Here is a 17,958-nt window from a genome sequence, read left to right as displayed (position 1 = left end):
ATTTTAGCCATCGCACGTTACCCCGCACGGCGACATGGGACACATTCCTTAAACCCTAACAGTAACTCGAGCCGCCATCCACAGCTCGAATCCGACCTCTGGTGAAACACCAGGAGACCCAACGCCATTGCCCCCCCCCCCAAACCCCCCCCCCCCCCCCCAAAAAAAAAAAAAAAAAGAGAAAGAAGAAAGAAAAAGACCTTACCTTCTGAGGCGCGTGACCGAGGATGGATCTTGTTTCGGATATTGGAGAAATGCCAATTGGAAAAGAAGAACTTCTGGTTTGCAAAGGTTTTTCGCTCGAGGCAGAAGGGATTCTGGTGGCATCATCTGAAAAATTTGGGCTCTTATATGGACTACGAACCGATGGTTACCACCCCTCGGAATCGAAACGACAGCCTTCTCTCCCTCTCCGCATTAAATGCGCCCCACGTCGCATTCAATGTTGTGATGAGGGTTGTCATTTCGAGTGTGTCGTGCAATTAATACTCTGTCAAAACAACGCCAGGTCAGCACACAACGCATTTAATGCGCCTGCCAGACGCTTTAACACGTGTAGAGCACCTGACAGCGCAAAAACAAGCCCATTGAATCTCTAAACAAAGGCACGGTAAGAAACGCCAGATGAATCCAGGTCGCTAGGATGACAATTGTCAAGTCATTTGGGCAAAGATTGCGCGAGGTCGTGTTCGCAAAAGGCCCAGTCCCAAGCTTCTTCCATTCAGGTCGAAATTACCAGAATCTCCAATCGCGGCATGGCTTAGTTTCCAACGTTCGATCCTCAAACCTTGAAAACTAGGGGACTTCTGTTATGCTTGGGAAATCAAGGGCTGACGTGGGAAATCACGTGATGAAGTGTGACCTGCTCCCGTCAGGAAGGTAAGCACACGTCAGGCCTGCCAGACGCTATGGAGCTCCCACGTGTCCATCTCCCTGCTCCAAATCGTGCGAAATCAGCTTGGGATGTGGGCAATGTGACGTAAAACCGGATTATGTCCTGACATTCACACTAACCCATGGTTTTAATGATGATTACTTGCATTCATCTCGTTATAAAAAGAGGAAGACCCCTTCATTAGGGGGATTCGGCTATTCTTTACACTGGAACTCTCTCTGTCTAAAAAACTTTGTATTTATTTTTCCTAATCATTTGTAAGTCAGTCCGCTGTTGCGACCTGACCCACTACTCTAATACAAATCAGTGGACATAGGACTTGCTACCTTAGCATCCAAACCACTTTAAAAAGCTCTCATTGTATTTACTCTACTTGTTATCCATAATCACGTGCGTCTCTTGACCAATCAACGTTACTCACGTGTTGATTAGTTGGTGTTAAAATCACGCATCAACATTAAGCTTGTTAATATTATTGTTAAAAAAATAGGTTCTCATTTTGTAAAATTTATGTAACCAATATTAAAATAAATGGACTAAAATTAAAAATGAAGAATAATGGGACTAGAATGCTATTTTCCTTCTTTTTTAGATGTCTTTGGAATCAGTACAACAAACTGGAAGAAGGGATGGAGGGTCGCACACCATAGCAATAGAATGGCATGCAATAGTGTTAGAAGAAGGCAAGAGAGGCAACTAAGTAGCTGAAGTATGCCAAAAAGAGAAAGAGAAAGAAAGTCTTTTAGCTTATGAATTGTATTTTTCACTTATGTATTTCTCTATACAGAAGTTGTCAATTTATACAAGAATTATGTACTATGTAAGGAAAGAACTAATTACACAATCATAGGATTAATTGTAGGATCACATCAATCAAGGAGAAGATTGTGTGATCTATCTTTTCTAATTGTTCTTGTAATTGAGCTAAACATTTATTCACATATCAACATTACCCCTCAAGTTGGAGGTTCATATATGTCATTAACTCCGAGCTTGTTCTAAAGATATGAATGTTGTTTGTGACTTAGAGGTTTTGTGAAGATGTCAGTTGGCTGATCTATGGTTTGAATGTGCTTAGTCTTGATCATCCCTTCTTGTATTTTGTCTCTGATAAAGTAGCAGTCAATTTCTATGTGTTTTGTTCTCCATGAAATGGATTAGTTGCGATGTCATTTGCCGCTTAATTCAACTGGTCTTTCTATCTGAATATCCAGATCTTTTAACAACCCAAGAATCTACGTGATCTTGCATATGTTTTTGGTCATTACTCTATATTCGGCTTTTGCTGATGAAAGAGAGACCGTTGATTGTTTTTTTGTCCTCCATGAGATCAACGATCCCTTGAGTTTGATGTAGAAACCAGTGACGGATCTTCTTATCATAGGGCAATAGGGAATGATCGCCAATCTAAATCACAATATGCCTCTAGACTCAAGTTTTCCCCTCGAGGCAAGAGAAGTCCTAGCCATGGGCATCCTTTCAAGTATTTGAGGACTTTAATTGCTGCTTCTATATGTGATTGTTTTGATGCATGCATAAACTGGCTGAGAATCTAGACTTCATAACAAATATCAGGTCGTGTCATTGTCAGGTAAATGAGACTATCAACCAGACGTTGATAACTAGAACTATCTTCAAGTAGTGGGTCTGTTTTTGAATCTTAAGCGGTAAGCTTCATGTTTTGTTTCATGGGAATAATACTTGGTTTACAAGCTGATAACCCAGAAACTGAGATTAGTTCTAGTATGTATTTATGTTGACTGAGAGATGTTCCTACTGAGGATCTTGCAATTTCAATGCCCATAAAATATTTTGGTGCTCCCAGATCCTTGATGTGAAACGACTTGTGCAATTGCTCTTTTAATGCCTTGGTGGCAATTTCGTCATTTCCTATGATAAGAATATCATTGACATGTATTATAAGACTAATGAAGGATTCATCCTGATGTCAAGTGAAGAGAGCATAGTCATGTTTGGACTGTATGAAGCCTATGGTAGTGAAAGCCTCTATAAATTGAGTCTTGAGGATTGGGCTGTGAGCCTGGTTGACCAGTTGGGCCTTGAGAATTAGACTATGGGCCTGGTGGCTATGTGGTCAATTAAGGAGTGGGTTGTAGGCCTGTTTGAGTAGGTTATGTGATTTGCGGGTCTGGTTGAATGGGTTGTGTGTTTCATTGGTTGTTTGGCTAATTGGGATTCATTTTGGTTGTTTGTTGGTTTTGACTAATTGTTGTGGGTTTGCACTAATCCAAGTGCCTTTTGTAGGTGAAGCAACATGGAGGCTTGAGAGGATGTAGGCAAGAAGAAGAGAACAAAAACTTGAAATGCAAAGAAGATGTGAACAAGAAAAAGAGAGGCAGAAGGTTGATTAAGCAACCAGCTCTGATACCATGTCAGAAAAAGAGTAGCCGAAGTATGCAAAAAACAGAAAGAGAAAGAAACCCTTTTAGCTTATGAATTGTATTTTTCGCTTTTGTATTTCTCTATACAGAAGTTGTCAATTTATACAAGAATTATGTCCTATGTAAAGAAGGAACTAATTACACAATCATATGATTAATTTTAGGATCACATCAATCAAGGAGAAGATTGCTTGATCTGTCTTTTGTAACTGTTCATGTAATTGAGCTAAACCTTTATTCACATATCAACGATTAGAATGCAGGTGTCAGAGTAGTGGAGATCCACAAGAACTAAAAATTAAGAACTGTGTTGCAAACAATGATCTTCAAACATTTTTATTTTATTGCAGGATAATGAGTTTTTGAATGAAAAATGAGTTTGTTGATGATTCCATAGCCACTTCACCATGTTTCTCTTCAAATATATTCCAGCCTTAAACTATTTGTAAAAGTAGTTCAATTTTTTATATTCTGATAGTTCCAAATTTTCTGTATATTATAAGTCTTGAGTAATCAGTATCCTACTCCTCATTATTGGAGTTCACAGTTCACATCCTTCAAAGCTTCATCGTTTTCTTTATTACAGTACTTGGCAGAGGAAGAATCTTTTTTATTTGGGCTAGTTAAAATGCCTTTATTTTAAAATTCTCGTTCTTTAGAATGATAGGATCAACTGTTGGGCTGCTACTAGTCAGTTTTCCTTATGATAAATTTTCTCACAACCTTTAATTACAAATCTTGAAGGTTTTAATTGATAGGACACGATTGTACAATTCGTATTAAGTTAAAATTTCCCAGTTTTTAAAATTAAATATTAGTTAAAAAACAGAACATTTTTTGGTTAATTGGCATTATTTGTCGAAGTATAGGTTTTCCAGATGGTTATATATTAAATCATTAGTGACTAACTGGTGATCACAAAATGGGTTGGTTGATGATTATAGATTAAATTATTTAACCACCTCGTGTTAAGAATGATTTTCATAGTTTTTGTTAGCATAGTGAATTATTGACTAGAAAATGGGTTTCCTCGTGCTCTATTTAATTAAATAATCAAGGGTATTACACTTAATTACATAAATATCATTGCTTCTCGATTCAAGATTGAAATGTAGAATATTATATTTTTTGGTTAATTTTTTTAGAGAATTTAGTGTTTAAAGATGTATTAAATGCTCGAAAATATGTTTAATATTACTGTTATTATTATTAAAAGTTGTGTTAATTCAAATTGGGTTGAAAATTCATTTTTCCAAAAAAATTGATGAAGAAACTGAAAATTTTGAATAAACTCGAGTCACTCGAGCTAGTCACTTAAGTCACTTGAGTACAATCACTCGACTAGGGTATATAATATTAATCTAACTTAAGTTAACTATTTTGATATTTTATGTGTTATATCAACATTTTTCATATAATCTTTAACGTAACATATCAGTATTACCTATATAAAATATAAAAGATCCACTCAAGCAGGGTTAGTATCATTATACCCCACTCGACTAAACTCAAGCGACTTGAGATTTTACAATTTTTATGGAAATCATTTATTCCGATTCAAGTTTCAAGAAGTGAAATTTTTTTTTTTTTTTCCCTTAAATATACAATATTTTACTTATATTAAATACATAGGAACATAACATACACCCCTAAGCATATACAAATAATAGTAAGTCTAAAAACATCAAGGAGAATAAAGAAGAGAAAAAGGAGAAAAGAGGTGAAAGAAAGCGAAGTGAATTGAAAGAGGAGTAAAATCACCCATAATTTATCTCAAAGGTCTTATTTACAAAGACAATTAGAGATGTATTATTTTTTAATTTGACTCTTAAAATAGTCATATAAATTGTAATTATTTTTTCAGGTGAATATACAGATTAATATATCTAAAATAAAACTAATGATTAAAAATTTCATACCATAAACACAGCACGTCATGTTAACTTAAACGTGGGAGATCGTTTTATAAAATTTTCTTAATTCTAATTATATAATTTAAACCTAAAATCCATTGTATTATAAATAACTAGCTTACTCTTGGCCACCGAGGCCTATACGTGGCCAAAGGGAAAAAGGTTTAAATGAAAAACATGTTTCTTACTATTCTCTGCTACGTCTATATAACATGAGCTTGAAGACTCTATGAACTCACCATCTCTTCAAGCACAAAGCTATATTCAGCATTCTACACCATTTATTGTTTTTTCTTGAAAACAAATTTATAATGTCTCTTCACGTTTCAGCCGTTCCTTCTTCAGTCAAAAACAATGCTAAGGAAGAAACTAAACGTCGCTCGGCAGATTATCATCCTAGCATCTGGGGGCACCATTTCCTCTCATATGCTACTGATTCTATGGTAAATTGTTTCTTCTAATTTAATTTCCATGTACTTAGTGACTGCTTATGAGAAAAAAATGCTTTTGAGTAGGTACAAAAATAGCTAATTAAATAATTACGTAATAAATTTCATTTGAATAATATTATATATACAAACTATTCTTTGCAAACTGATATGATAATCTTACATATTTGATGAGTAAATTTTACAAATTACCCTGAGTTATCTGCAACTTCTCTTCAATAACAACTAAGTCTTACATATTTTCTCACCAATTTATTTTGCTTGTTCAGGAAAGTGATGATGATAACGCAAAACTACTGAAGCTGAAGGAGGAAATTAAAAGCATGCTAATGGATGACGCAAATAAGTCTCCGCAAAAACTTGACTTGGTTAATGTAATCCAACGCTTAGGGGTCTCTTATCATTTTGAAAGTGAGGTTAATGAAATCTTAGAAGAAGTCTATAAAGCTCACAATGAAAGTGATTCGGGAGATGACACTGACTTGTATTCCATCTCTCTTAAATTCCGATTGCTTAGACAACATGGTTATAAAATCTCATGCGGTATATATTATATGTTCTTTATCCTCGGCAATTACTTTTTTTTTTTTTTTAATTTTGTAAATAAATTCCTTAATTACGTTATTTAGATGTGGTGTGTTGTGTCGTGAATAAGCAGAGGTGTTCAACGAATTCAAGGACAGTAATGGGAGCTTCAAGGCATCTCTTGCAGAAGATGTTCGAGAATGTTAAGCTTGTACGAAGCCTCAAATCTCAGGGTTCCTGGAGAAAATATACTAGATGAAGCCCTTACTTTCACTACCAATCACCTTGAGTCGTGGGTAGCAACTCAACCCAGCTCTCCACTTGCAGGGCAAGTTAAGCATGCCTTAACTCGACCTCTTCGCAAGAGTTTGCCAAGGCTGGAGGCAAGATATTACATGAGTATCTATAATGAAGAAGCTTCGCACAATGAAGTTATATTAACTTTTGCAAAGTTAGATTTCAACATATTACAGAAGTTACATCAGAAGGAACTCAGTGCTGTCACAAAGTAAGTTAATAAATTTAATCATGATTAATTTCAAGCAGTTTTTTATTCTACTGAACTATCTAATTGACACAACCCGTCCCGAATTTCCTCATCCCGTAGGATCCGGGCGCTCCCACAAGACTCGGATACCCAAGACGTGCCATGTAGAAAAACTGCGAAACCTGTTTAAAGACATACTTTTCCTGAATAACATCATAGTATTTCCAACATCTCCAAAAAAAAAAAAAAAAAAGACATGCATCATCTTTCGTTTTACAAAAGAAAAGAGTTAGGGAACTTGTGGTATCAGGTTTTCCACTTATACTACACATTCCAAAATATGAAACAAAAGGAAATACATGAAGGAAAACATGAGTTCTTGAAACGAAAGTCCAAATTTTACAATGCACATAAATATAAAACTCACATAAAGATGTCAACGCGTGGCAAACCCTGAGCAGAGGCTCATGCTCGGCACGATCTCTGGAAGGTCCTGGGGGGGGAAAAACATTTAAAAATGGGTGAGCTGAAATACTCAGTGGTGGGGAAAAGGGGGAGGTTATAAAAGTTCTTTAAAAAAAAGAATAATGCTAACATACAACAATTTTCAAGCAAATCATGGCAACAATATATTTTATGAATATGCAATAGAACAACCACCCCGTTCTCGCATACAATATATAATTTATTTCTAATCATCCTGCACTCATAACTGTACTCTGACTTACTTCCTTTAGCTGTATCGGATTCTGTATAAAACTTCAATATTTATTTTAAAAACTCTCACCACAACTAGTACCCTGGGGAAAATTTGTCATACCTGTGGGCGCCCACACACAGGCAGAGCGAGGGACGTACCTGTCATACCCCAAGTCTATCATTGCGCGGGCAAGCCTAAAAAACTGTCACCCTGGCAGACCACTCAACGCCTAGGCAGAGCCAATAAAATCTGTCATACGCATGCGCAGAGCCAAATCTGAAACTGTCTACCCGGCGGAATCCTCATCCTGGGCAGAGCCAAAAATCTGTATCTCTGGGGGATGGGTACTTCGTAGGTGGTTTTAGCACCACACATACCTGCATAATCTCAAGTAACATTGAAGTCAAAAGTATATTATGTATGTGCCTACAGTCATACATATATGACATATATTCAAAAATCACATATAGGGCTGAATTGCAAACTGTAAAACATGTTTCAAAACTGACAGTTTAACCCCTTTTTATTTAACCTTCAAAGAAAACGAAATTCCAACAACCTTAACCCGTCACTTTCCATGAAATCAACATCTTAATTATTCAATTCCCACATAATTTCCAAGTGATTGAAAGGCAATAACTTAAAAGTAACATCAAGCTTAAAAACTCAATCTTTGGTAAAGATTTGTGCAATTCCCACTCAATCTTTGATTAGCAAACTATCTCCATTTAAGCCAGCACCCTTTTTTTTTTTTTTTTTTTTTAGAACAGAACACCAAATGCACCTTCATACACCTATATGGTGTATATAAAAAAGAAAAGAGTTAATTATACGATAAAGTCTCATTCTAAATAATATATATTCCATTCAACATTTAATAAGCCAACACCAACATTTCCCGTTACCAAAACTCTGCATTATAATTTTTCTCACCCTTCAACATAAGCCGAACCCAACTCTCTCTATAGTGCCACCCCCCCCAATCAAGCAGCCATCACATCAAATTTTATGAGACAGCTATATACATATATTTAAATAACATGCAGCATGAAAACTTATTACTTTGGAACAAGATCTAATTCATTATCACCCAAAATTTGCTCAGCCGAAACATGTAAGATAAGTTTTAGCAAATAAAATACTTAACTCAAGATTTTGCACCCAAAACATTATAATGAAATAATAACTTGACATGCAAACAGGAATTAAGTTTTTAAAACACTTTTTGGTTAATCCACTCACTCTTCTAATCCTATAATTGGCTGCCTATTACAGTGCTTGGATTTCGATCTCCACCGTTCAGAATGTAGAGTGTCTTTCATGACAACATATCCAAAAATCAGAACGATCGGACGGCAAATGAGCTCCAGATCGCGATTTGATGATGCACTGTTCACAACTTAAAAACTAATATATCCTCTCCTTCTCTTTGTTCTTCTTTTTTTTTTTTTTTTTTTTCTTCTTTCCTCTCACTCTATCTCTCGCCAAACCCACTCTTTCTTCTCTTCTCCCCTTTTGTTTTTTTTTTCTCCTTTCTCTCCTCTCTTTCTCCTTTCCTTCTTTCTTCTGCTCTCGTTTTCTCTTCTTCCTTTGGGCGAACTGCCCATTTCTTCTTTTAAACAAAAACAGCTTTCTGAAATTATTTTGCCCCCCAATTTCTCTAAATTTCAAATTTTTCCCTCTTGATACATGCAAACCCATCAGGATTTATTTCTTCGATTTCACCCCTTAACGCAGCTTTAAAAACAGAAATACCCCTATCTTATCACAATACCAAAAATCAAATTAAAAAAAAGAATTAATTAACTAAATACAATTCATGATCTAACTAAAATCAGGAATGGGGTTTTACACATAATGATCGCATTGCCCATTAGATACATGTTAGAATATTTTATTCTCCATGATTAACTTACTTCATTAGTGATTAGGTGGTGGAAGGATTTAAACTTCGCCCGGAGCTACCTTTTGCAAGAGACAGAATTGTTGAGTGTACTTCTGGATATTGGGAGTGTATTTTGAGCCGGATATTTAATGGGTAGAAGATTTTAAACCAGTGATCTCCATAACTTCCATTATAGACGATATCTATGATGTGTATGGTACAATTGATGAACTTGAGCTGTTGACCTCAGCAGTTGAGAGGTAATTTGTTTAATATCTTGATGACCTTCAATCATCTCAAATCCAAAATTTATCATTATCATTTTTTGGCTATAATAAGCTAGCCTTTCTCCTCGTTTCAGGTGGAACTCATTGCCTGTTGACAGAAAGATGTTCAAGCTTCAAACTCCAACATATGAACTGCATGCTGCACAACTTCTGGTTCACGTGCATCAGTTAAAATTAATAACAAACTTGCTTTGGTTAAGCAAGTTGCTTAGAGAGTCTGTTAAAGCAAGTTGCAGTCTGTTAAGCAATTGCAGACAATTGCATGCAGTTAATGCAATTTGATAATCAACTTGCCAAGGCAGAAGAAGTGTGTTTTTACTTTGTGATCGAAGGGTGTATAATGAAGCTCTTGGATTTTGGTTAATGGTGTAGATTTAAAGTGGACTAGAGTTTGTTACATACCTCGCGTGTATATAAGACACAAGTGTACCTTAGTTTTATTAAATTGAAAAAGATGGAATAAATAAACTTTTTCTTCTTTCCAGAATTCTTACTTTGCTCTTTTTGTTCGTTTCTTTTTGCTCTGTTTTGTTTTTTCCTCTGTTCATGGTATCAGAGCTATTGACATACGTCAACGGCAGATCCTAAGACACCCCCCACATCAGTTCTCAACGCAGAAGGAAAAGCCATGAATTCAACTTCAGTCTCAACTCTGAATAGTGCGCTACCTACCATTACCATGAAGCTTGGAGAACGAAACTATGCCTACTAGAAATCTCAAGTCCTTCTTGCACTAAAAGCTTACGAGCTAGAAGGTTTTGTTACAGGTGACAAACCTTGTCCTCCTCTTTTTACTATTTCTAAAACTGATGAATCAAAACAAATGGTCAATCAAGAACAGGTAGCATGGAAAAGAATTGATCAGTTGTTATTTAACTGGTTGATATCCACCATTTCAGAAACTATGTTCAGGCACGTTGCTAACTGTGGTACAACATTTGATATATGGCACACACTAGAGATGCATTTTCTAACAGACTCTAAGGTTAGGATCTTACATCTAAGAAATCAACTACAAACGACTAGGAAAGACAACTCTAGCATAAATGATTATGTGCTCAGGATGAAGGAAATTGCAGACTCTTTGACCACCAGTGGTGTGGTTGTAGCAGATGAAGAATTACTCTTATACATTCTTGATGGACTTGGAATCGAGTATGATGCAATGGTGGCTACTTTAACTGTTAGGAGTAGTGAAGTATCATTACAGGAAGCACAATTCCTGTTATATAAACACAAAATGAGACTGAAGAAACAACATTCTACCTATATTGGTTTTCATGAAGCTGCTGCTTTCTTGGCAAACAAACAGCCCTCCAACTCTCAACTGACCACACCAATGCTAAACACCTTAGGACCACAAACAAATCAACCTATACATCATCTCTCTCACTCCCAAAATCAACATGAACCGAAACACTCCTATCTACCTACTCAAAATTTCGAACCCTATAATCAAAGTTTCGACAGAGTAGAGGAAGAGGTCAAAACTTTTATAAGCCTAGACTCTTTTGTCAATTATGTGGAAAGAATGGACACATGGCCTTGCAATGCTACCATCGGTTTGATACTTCCTTTCAAGGAAACCAAAGCCATAGACCACATTTTTGGGACAGAATACAATGCCTCGCAGCAACATACTCAATCCACAACTCCTGCACAAGTATTCTTTGCAACAACTCAGCCTACTCACTCAAGTTACTATCCAAGATAGCTTTACCAAATTTCCTCACCAGTGACACATCATCCACAATCCTTTTAGAACAACACTCCAGCAAACTCCTCTGAACAAAATCTGTCATAGCAACATTATGAATATTCAGGAGAAAATGAATTGAACAAGCAAACTACAAGGATTCAGCCAAATCAGATAGCAACTCCTCTAACAGTTTCAAGTCCCAACTGGTTTATTGACTCAGGTGCAACTCATCATATAACTCCTGATCTTCAAAATCTCTCAGTCAAAAATCAATATACTGGAACCAAATCTCTCCAAGTTGGGAATGGACAGTGTCTTGACATCTCACATACAGGTTTGACTATTTTACCCTCCTCTTGTATGAACAAATCCATTCAACTTAAAAACATATTATGTGTTCCACAAGTGACTAAGAATTTGCTGAGTATTTCAAAAATTACAAGAGATAATAATGTGTTAGTTGAGTTCTCTGCTGATGATTGTGTTATAAACGACAAGACTTCTCAGGTTGTTCTTCTTAAAGGAACTTTACATAATGGCTTGTATCAACTTGACATCCCAAGTGGAAATGAAGCCTGCCGACAACAGAATTCTATCCCATTACAACATCCTCTTCTGCAACAATCGCAAGCTACAAGTTTCTTTTCTGGATTTTCTTGTTCACAAAATTCTGCAGGATAGCAAGGTTCTCGTGATACATTTACCAAAGAAGGAAATAACAGACAAGCTCCAACATCAATTAGTGAAGGAGACTTGTGGCACAGGAGATTAGGCCATGCTCATATTTCAGTCCTTAACTCCCTTGTATCAACGTTGCATGTAAAGGACAACATTAATAAAATTCAATTTTGTGAAGCATGTCAATATGGCAAACTCCATCAAAATTCTTTTCCTTCATCACATTCTCGGGCAAGTAAACCCTTTGAGTTGATATATGTAGATATTTGGGGACCTACCCCTGTAATTTCAGCTATTGTATTTAGATATTACCTATTACTTGTTGATGATCATACCAAGTACTCCTGGATTTACCCCCTCAAACTAAAATCAGAAGTAACTTCAATTGTTAAACAATTCACACAGCTAGTAGCTCAACAATTTGATGCCAAAATCAAGACTTTTCAGTCAGATAGGGGAGGAGAGTTCAGACCACTTGCGGTTTTCTTTGCTCAGCAGGGGATCCATTTTCGGCACCCCTGTCCTCATACGCATCAACAGAATGGGAGGATTGAACGCAAACACCATCATGTTACTGAAATGGGACTCACATTACTAGCACAAGCTTCCATGCCACTACATTTTTGGTGGTTTGCCTTTCATACTGTTGTATACCTGATTAACAGAATACCATCTTTAGTTGTGGGAAATCAAACTCCCTTTTATCTTCTGTTTCACAAAACACCAGACTACAAGGCTATCCGTATCTTCGGGTGTCAATGCTTTCCTTTTATTAGACCCTATCAAAAACAAGAATTTGCCTTTCATTCTGAGGAATGTGTTCTCCTTGGGTATAGCTCTATTCATAAGGGTTATCTATGTCTCAACACTCTTGGACGAGTCTACACTGTACAAAGTATCAAATTCAATGAACAGATTTTTCCTTTTGCAAAAGGTTTCTCTGTTTCTCATACTTCAGCAACTGAGACACCCCTGTCATTTCCATCTAATCCTTGGAAGCTTCCTGCTACCATTCCTAATCAGCATGTCCTTTCTACAGCAACTTCTCCAACATAAAATTCGTCCACACAAAATCAGTCCTCGGCTCCACCATTAACCCTTGAAGTTGATCTCAGCTCGTATACCACTCAAGCCCCTTCTTCCCAAGTTTAACCTACCACCACCACTATCCAGAACACACACCCTATGATTACCCAAAGAAAAGCAGCAACCCTTGTTAGCACTCTCACTCCTGAATCTCATAAAGAACCAACCAGTACAGTATCCACCTTAACCAATCCTTTATGGGTGCAGGCTATGATTGTCGAATATGAAGCTCTCCAAAAAAAAAAAAAAACACTTGGTCTTTGGTTCCATATACAAATGATATGACTCTTGTTGGCAATAAATGGGGTTTTAAGGTAAAACTTAATTCAGATGGAAGTGTTCAACGTTACAAGGCAAGACTTGTTGCCAAAGGATTTCATCAAATTCCCGAAGTAGATTATTTTGAAACTTTTTCTCCAGTCATCAAAGCATCGACCATCCGAGTCATTCTTCACTTGCGGTAAGTCATGGTTGGGAGATCCAACAAGTTGACGTTAATAACGCCTTTCTCAATGGTGATCTAATTGAATCAGTTTACATGCCTCAACTAGAAGGATTTGTTGATCCAACCAAGCCTCAATATGTTTGTAAATTACACAAGGCGTTATATGGGTTAAAACAGGCCTTACGTGCATGGTATGACAAGCTAAAGACTCCATTATTGCAATAGAACTTCCAAAATTCAACCTCTGATTCCAGTCTATTCTATTATCGTAATAGCAACAAAGTTATGTATATCCTTGTTTACGTTGATGACATCTTACTTACAAAAAATGACACTTCAATCATTCAGCAAGTAATCACCAATTTGGATAGCATGTTTGGTCTCAAAATACTTGGCTCCATTAACTATTTCCTCTTCATCTCTGTTGTTCATACCAGTTCTGGATTATTACTTAATCAGAGCAAATATGCACAGGATATTCTTCTCAAGTATGGCATGACTGAGTGCAATCCTTGCTCTACTCCAATGGTTTTTGGCTCCAAACTCTGTCTTGAGGATAGCCCTCCGTTTAAACAACCCTCTGTTTACAAGAGTCTTATTAGAGCTCTGCAGTACCTCACCATGACCAAACTTGATCTCTCCTTCATGGTAAACAAACTCAGTCAATTTCTAAAGGCTCCAACTATTAATCACTGGCAGGCGTGCAAGCATGTCCTTCGATATATTAAAGGAACTTTACACCATGGTCTAACATTTTATAAAGGCTCCAGTCTACAGCTTGAAGGATATGCTGATGCTGACTGGGCAAGTAATCAATCTGACCAAAAATCAACCAGTGGATATTACATCTTCCTTGGCTCCAATATGATTCAGTGGTGCTCCAAAAAATAGCATGTTGTTGCCTTATCCTCCACTGAAGCAGAATATCGTGCCTTAGCCCATGCTGCTACTGAGATTGCTTGGATTCAAAATCTGTTTTAGGAACTTCATATCTCTATTCCTGGCCTCCCCATTCTCTGGTGTGATAATACAAGTGTTGGAGCTCTTGCTTCCAACCCCGTCTTCCATGCGTGTACCAAACATATCGAAATTGATGTGCACTTTGTACGGGAAATGGTTCAAGCTAAACGTCTCGTAGTCTAGTATGTTGATTCCACCTTCCAAGTTGCCGATATTCTTATCAAACCTCTCTCCAGCTCTCGGTTTTGCACTCTCCAAGATCAGCTTCATCTTTCTGTCTCTCCCGAATTTGAGCTTGAGGGATGAACTGACCATCCTAAACAAGCTGCAAATTCAAAGACATTTTAGTGTTAACTCGGCAGTGAGAGCAAAATATGTTTGAAAGATGATGAAGGTGACGATGAATGAAGGTTGTTAACTCAACTGTGAGAGCAAAATTTAAAGACGATGAAGGTTGAGTAAATAAAGTCAAACTGGGTTCATTGTTATGGTTGAAAGATGATGAAGGTGATGACGAAATTTTTTTTGTTGTTGAGTTTTTTGCTTGAGGGACGATGTTGACAGAAGAAGATGTTCAAGCTTCAAACTCAGCAAAATATGAACTGCATGCATGCAACATCTTGCTGGACCACGTGCATCAGTTAAAGTCAATAACCAACTTGCTTTGGTTAATGCAAGTTGCTGAGCAACTTGCAGTCTGTTAAAGCAATTTGCAGTCCGTTAAAGCAAGTTACAGAGCAAGTTGCATGCAGTTAATGCAAGTTGATAATCAACTTGCTTACGGCAGAAGAAGTGTGTTTATCTGTTGTGATCGAATGGTGTATAATGAAGCTCTTGGATTTTGGTTGATGGTGTAGATTTAAAGTTGACTAGAGTTTGTTACATACCCTCGCGTGTATATAAGACACAAGTGTACCTTAGTTTTATTCGACTAAAAAAAAAAAAAAAAAAAAAAAAAAAGAATGGAATAAGATAAATTTTTTGCTTCCAGAATCTTTATTTTTGCTCTGTTTTTTTTTTTTTTTTGGTTTCGTTTTCTTTTGCTCTGTTTTTTGTTTTTACCTTTGTTCATTCTTAATTCACTGAAAGTCAAAATGCAAAAGAGTATCTAGAAAACCGTTATGAAAAATTCAACTAGTTATAGTCATTAAATCAGAATATGTGAAAATATGGCTTTATAAAAGAGTTTTCTTCAATGAAATGGTAAGTTAAAGCATCTTAAGAGGTGCATAAGAAATTTAATCTTTCTAAGGGGGGTGTCCTCCATAAGTACAGGGAAAAGCCACAATTGTACCTTTACCATCTTGAAATTATATAACTTAAAATATCTGATCGTAAATGCACATGATAAATCAAGAAATGAACATAGATCAACAAGATTACCATCTCACTAATTCGTTTGAGTTGATCTTCATATGATCTTTCTATTTCCGCCTTCAGCTTTGTAATTTCTGGTTTTGAATATCCCTTTAGAGAATCAACCTCCACTTGTTGTTCATGATGTTTCATAGCCTCCTTCTGTATATCAAATAAAGACATTTCATGACATATTTAATGTGAACTGCATGAGTAAAAAAAAAAACAAAAATTGTGAACAAACTCACCTTCACTTCAGCAAATATTTCATCTGTGTATGGTTGTCCACCATTCTGCGCTATGACCCTGTTAACAAGGGACAGAAGCTCTCCAACTTGTTTAGCTCTTTTGGTTTCATCCTTAGTCTTGTTATCAAAAATCACTCGCCGATTTTCACACAAAGCAAGAATATCCTGAGACAATGTTAATATAAATTTGAAAAATAGCTTATATTAACCTTTTTACAGGATTAATGAACATTTTAAGAATCGTAAAGCTTGAAGATGTTCAGCCTAGCTTATATATGCTAACCAAATAAAGTAGTTTGAAAACAATATTTTTCTCAAGTTAACAACACGGCTAATAAATCAAACTTAAGTTAAAAAAGAAACCTTTAAAGGATCTGGACATTCGCGACCCAAATACTCTTCCAATGTTTCCTCATTTTCTTCAAGTTCGTCCGCACCGGTGAAGACTACAATCATGTAGTTTATAATTTTTCTTCCAAACAAAGACTGCAAGGTAAGTACTGCAGCTTGTTCTTCTTGTGTAAAACGGTTTCTCACTGACAAAACTAAAAGGACTGCATGGTTACCATCCTTGGCCAATTTAATACATTTGACAATCTCTTTCCCAACAAATTCAGATTCAGCTGAAAAATCAAAGAGTCCTGCAATGACTCACCGCATTAGTTTGTTTTGATAAATAAATTTCAAATACAAGATAAAAGTTGTAAACTGTACGATGAAATCCAAGTTACCGTACCAGGAGTATCAATAACATTAATGATCTGGCCACCTTTGAGTTCAGTTCTCTGCAATTCAGTAGTTTTAGTAACACCAGATGAACTAGTCTTGGACATAAAAGCCCTTTTTCCAAGAATGCTATTCCCGGTGGAACTTTTTCCATTGCCAGTACGCCCAACTAAAACCACAGTCCGTTGTCCGCTGGCCACAGCCCGTTCTCCACTGGATAGGAAAGGGAGCTTCCTATCATCATTTATCACAACATCCATTGCACTTCACCTGCAATCCAAAAAACAATAAAAACACTTTCGTCAATCATTGCAACCCATGATTTTTTTAATAATAATAAAAAAAAAAAATTGGTCTGCCTGTGAGATTACTTACTTGAGAGTCTGAGGCGAGGGAGAGAGACAGAGAGAAGATATAGAGTTTGCGTGAGAGATGAGAATTTATAAAGTCATAAATAGAAAAGAGGAGGTGAAATTTTTTTACATTAAGTTACTCGGGGTGATTCCAGAACATGAAGTTGCTTGGATACCCAAACCAAAACTAAACTTAAAAAAGCAACAATACCAAAAACAAAGTTAAGAACTAAATATAAAGCATATGATATGCCTAACTATAAACTCAAGCATACTTCCATATAAGATTCGATTCTTTTTTATTTTACAAGTTCTTAACTTAAATGTCATTATATATTTTTGAGTTGAGGTTGAAAATGTATTTAATGTGAGCTATATAAAACCAGTGGAGAGTAGAAGCAAGAACAGTAGAAAGAAAAACGACGAAAAATTTCTGTGTTCTATTGAATGAGTAAAGTTATCAAGGTACTGTACATTTTATACCCAAAACTGTTATAAAGAAGAAAGACACGATAAGTGTCTTAGCTGAGCTGCCTAAAGCAACACTTAACACGCAGAAAACGCTGCCGTATCACTCATTCTTAAACGCTGTAGTTTTGTTTTTCAGTCCAACAGCCTCCGTCAAGGTGGACTGCTCTGCAGTTTAAGCTTGTGTTCAAAGAAAAACAAAAAAACACCCAAACAGGCAGAGAAAACAAAAAACAAAAAACTCATTGTGGTTTGCTTCCTTCCTCAACGACCAACAACAAAAAAACTTTACTCATTGTACAGATGGTGTGCTGTTGTAGGCAACCAAGATTAAAACCTAAAAACACATATAGTAGTGTGAGTAAGGATCGTTCCCACGGAAAGTGTCTAGCCGAG

The 17,958-nt window shown here is 36.4% G+C and overlaps 2 protein-coding genes across 2 annotated transcripts; one reads left to right on the top strand and one right to left on the bottom strand.

Moving 5' to 3' along the window:
• The first annotated feature begins 5,495 nt into the window (after nucleotides 1–5,495).
• On the top strand, nucleotides 5,496–6,665 carry LOC116115008 ((-)-germacrene D synthase-like). Its single transcript, XM_031401147.1, has 3 exons — nucleotides 5,496–5,653; nucleotides 5,929–6,202; nucleotides 6,318–6,665. Exons 1-3 carry the CDS (start codon nucleotides 5,522–5,524, stop codon nucleotides 6,389–6,391), a joined length of 480 nt encoding a protein of 159 aa, XP_031257007.1. The 5' UTR covers nucleotides 5,496–5,521; the 3' UTR covers nucleotides 6,392–6,665.
• Nucleotides 6,666–14,384: 7,719 nt separating this feature from the next.
• LOC116115033 (immune-associated nucleotide-binding protein 9-like) lies at nucleotides 14,385–17,001 on the bottom strand. Its single transcript, XM_031401174.1, has 6 exons — nucleotides 16,752–17,001; nucleotides 16,379–16,656; nucleotides 16,016–16,180; nucleotides 15,795–15,929; nucleotides 15,071–15,108; nucleotides 14,385–14,736 (listed from the first exon to the last, which is right to left on the bottom strand). Exons 1-6 carry the CDS (start codon nucleotides 16,999–17,001, stop codon nucleotides 14,385–14,387), a joined length of 1,218 nt encoding a protein of 405 aa, XP_031257034.1.
• Between the last annotated feature and the right edge of the window lie 957 nt (nucleotides 17,002–17,958).

The sequence above is a fragment of the Pistacia vera genome, unplaced genomic scaffold (genome assembly GCF_008641045.1).
Source record: "Pistacia vera cultivar Batoury unplaced genomic scaffold, PisVer_v2 Contig73, whole genome shotgun sequence".
Taxonomy (NCBI): Eukaryota; Viridiplantae; Streptophyta; class Magnoliopsida; order Sapindales; family Anacardiaceae; genus Pistacia; species Pistacia vera.
This window is presented reverse-complemented; position numbering and strand designations above follow the sequence as displayed.

Bases quoted from the DNA above. Each gene is read 5' to 3' on its own strand.
- LOC116115008 (XM_031401147.1), top strand. From the start codon at position 5,522: ATGTCTCTTCACGTTTCAGCCGTTCCTTCTTCAGTCAAAAACAATGCT. The intron at 5,654-5,928 runs GTAAATTGTTTC...TTGCTTGTTCAG, and splicing joins CATATGCTACTGATTCTATG to GAAAGTGATGATGATAACGC. The intron at 6,203-6,317 runs GTATATATTATA...GTGAATAAGCAG, and splicing joins TGGTTATAAAATCTCATGCG to AGGTGTTCAACGAATTCAAG.
- LOC116115033 (XM_031401174.1), bottom strand. From the start codon at position 17,001: ATGGATGTTGTGATAAATGATGATAGGAAGCTCCCTTTCCTATCCAGT. The intron at 15,930-16,015 runs GTGAGTTTGTTC...TTTGATATACAG, and splicing joins AAATATTTGCTGAAGTGAAG to AAGGAGGCTATGAAACATCA. The intron at 15,109-15,794 runs GTAATCTTGTTG...TTGCTTTAACAG, and splicing joins TCAAACGAATTAGTGAGATG to ACTGCAAGTTGCTCAGCAAC.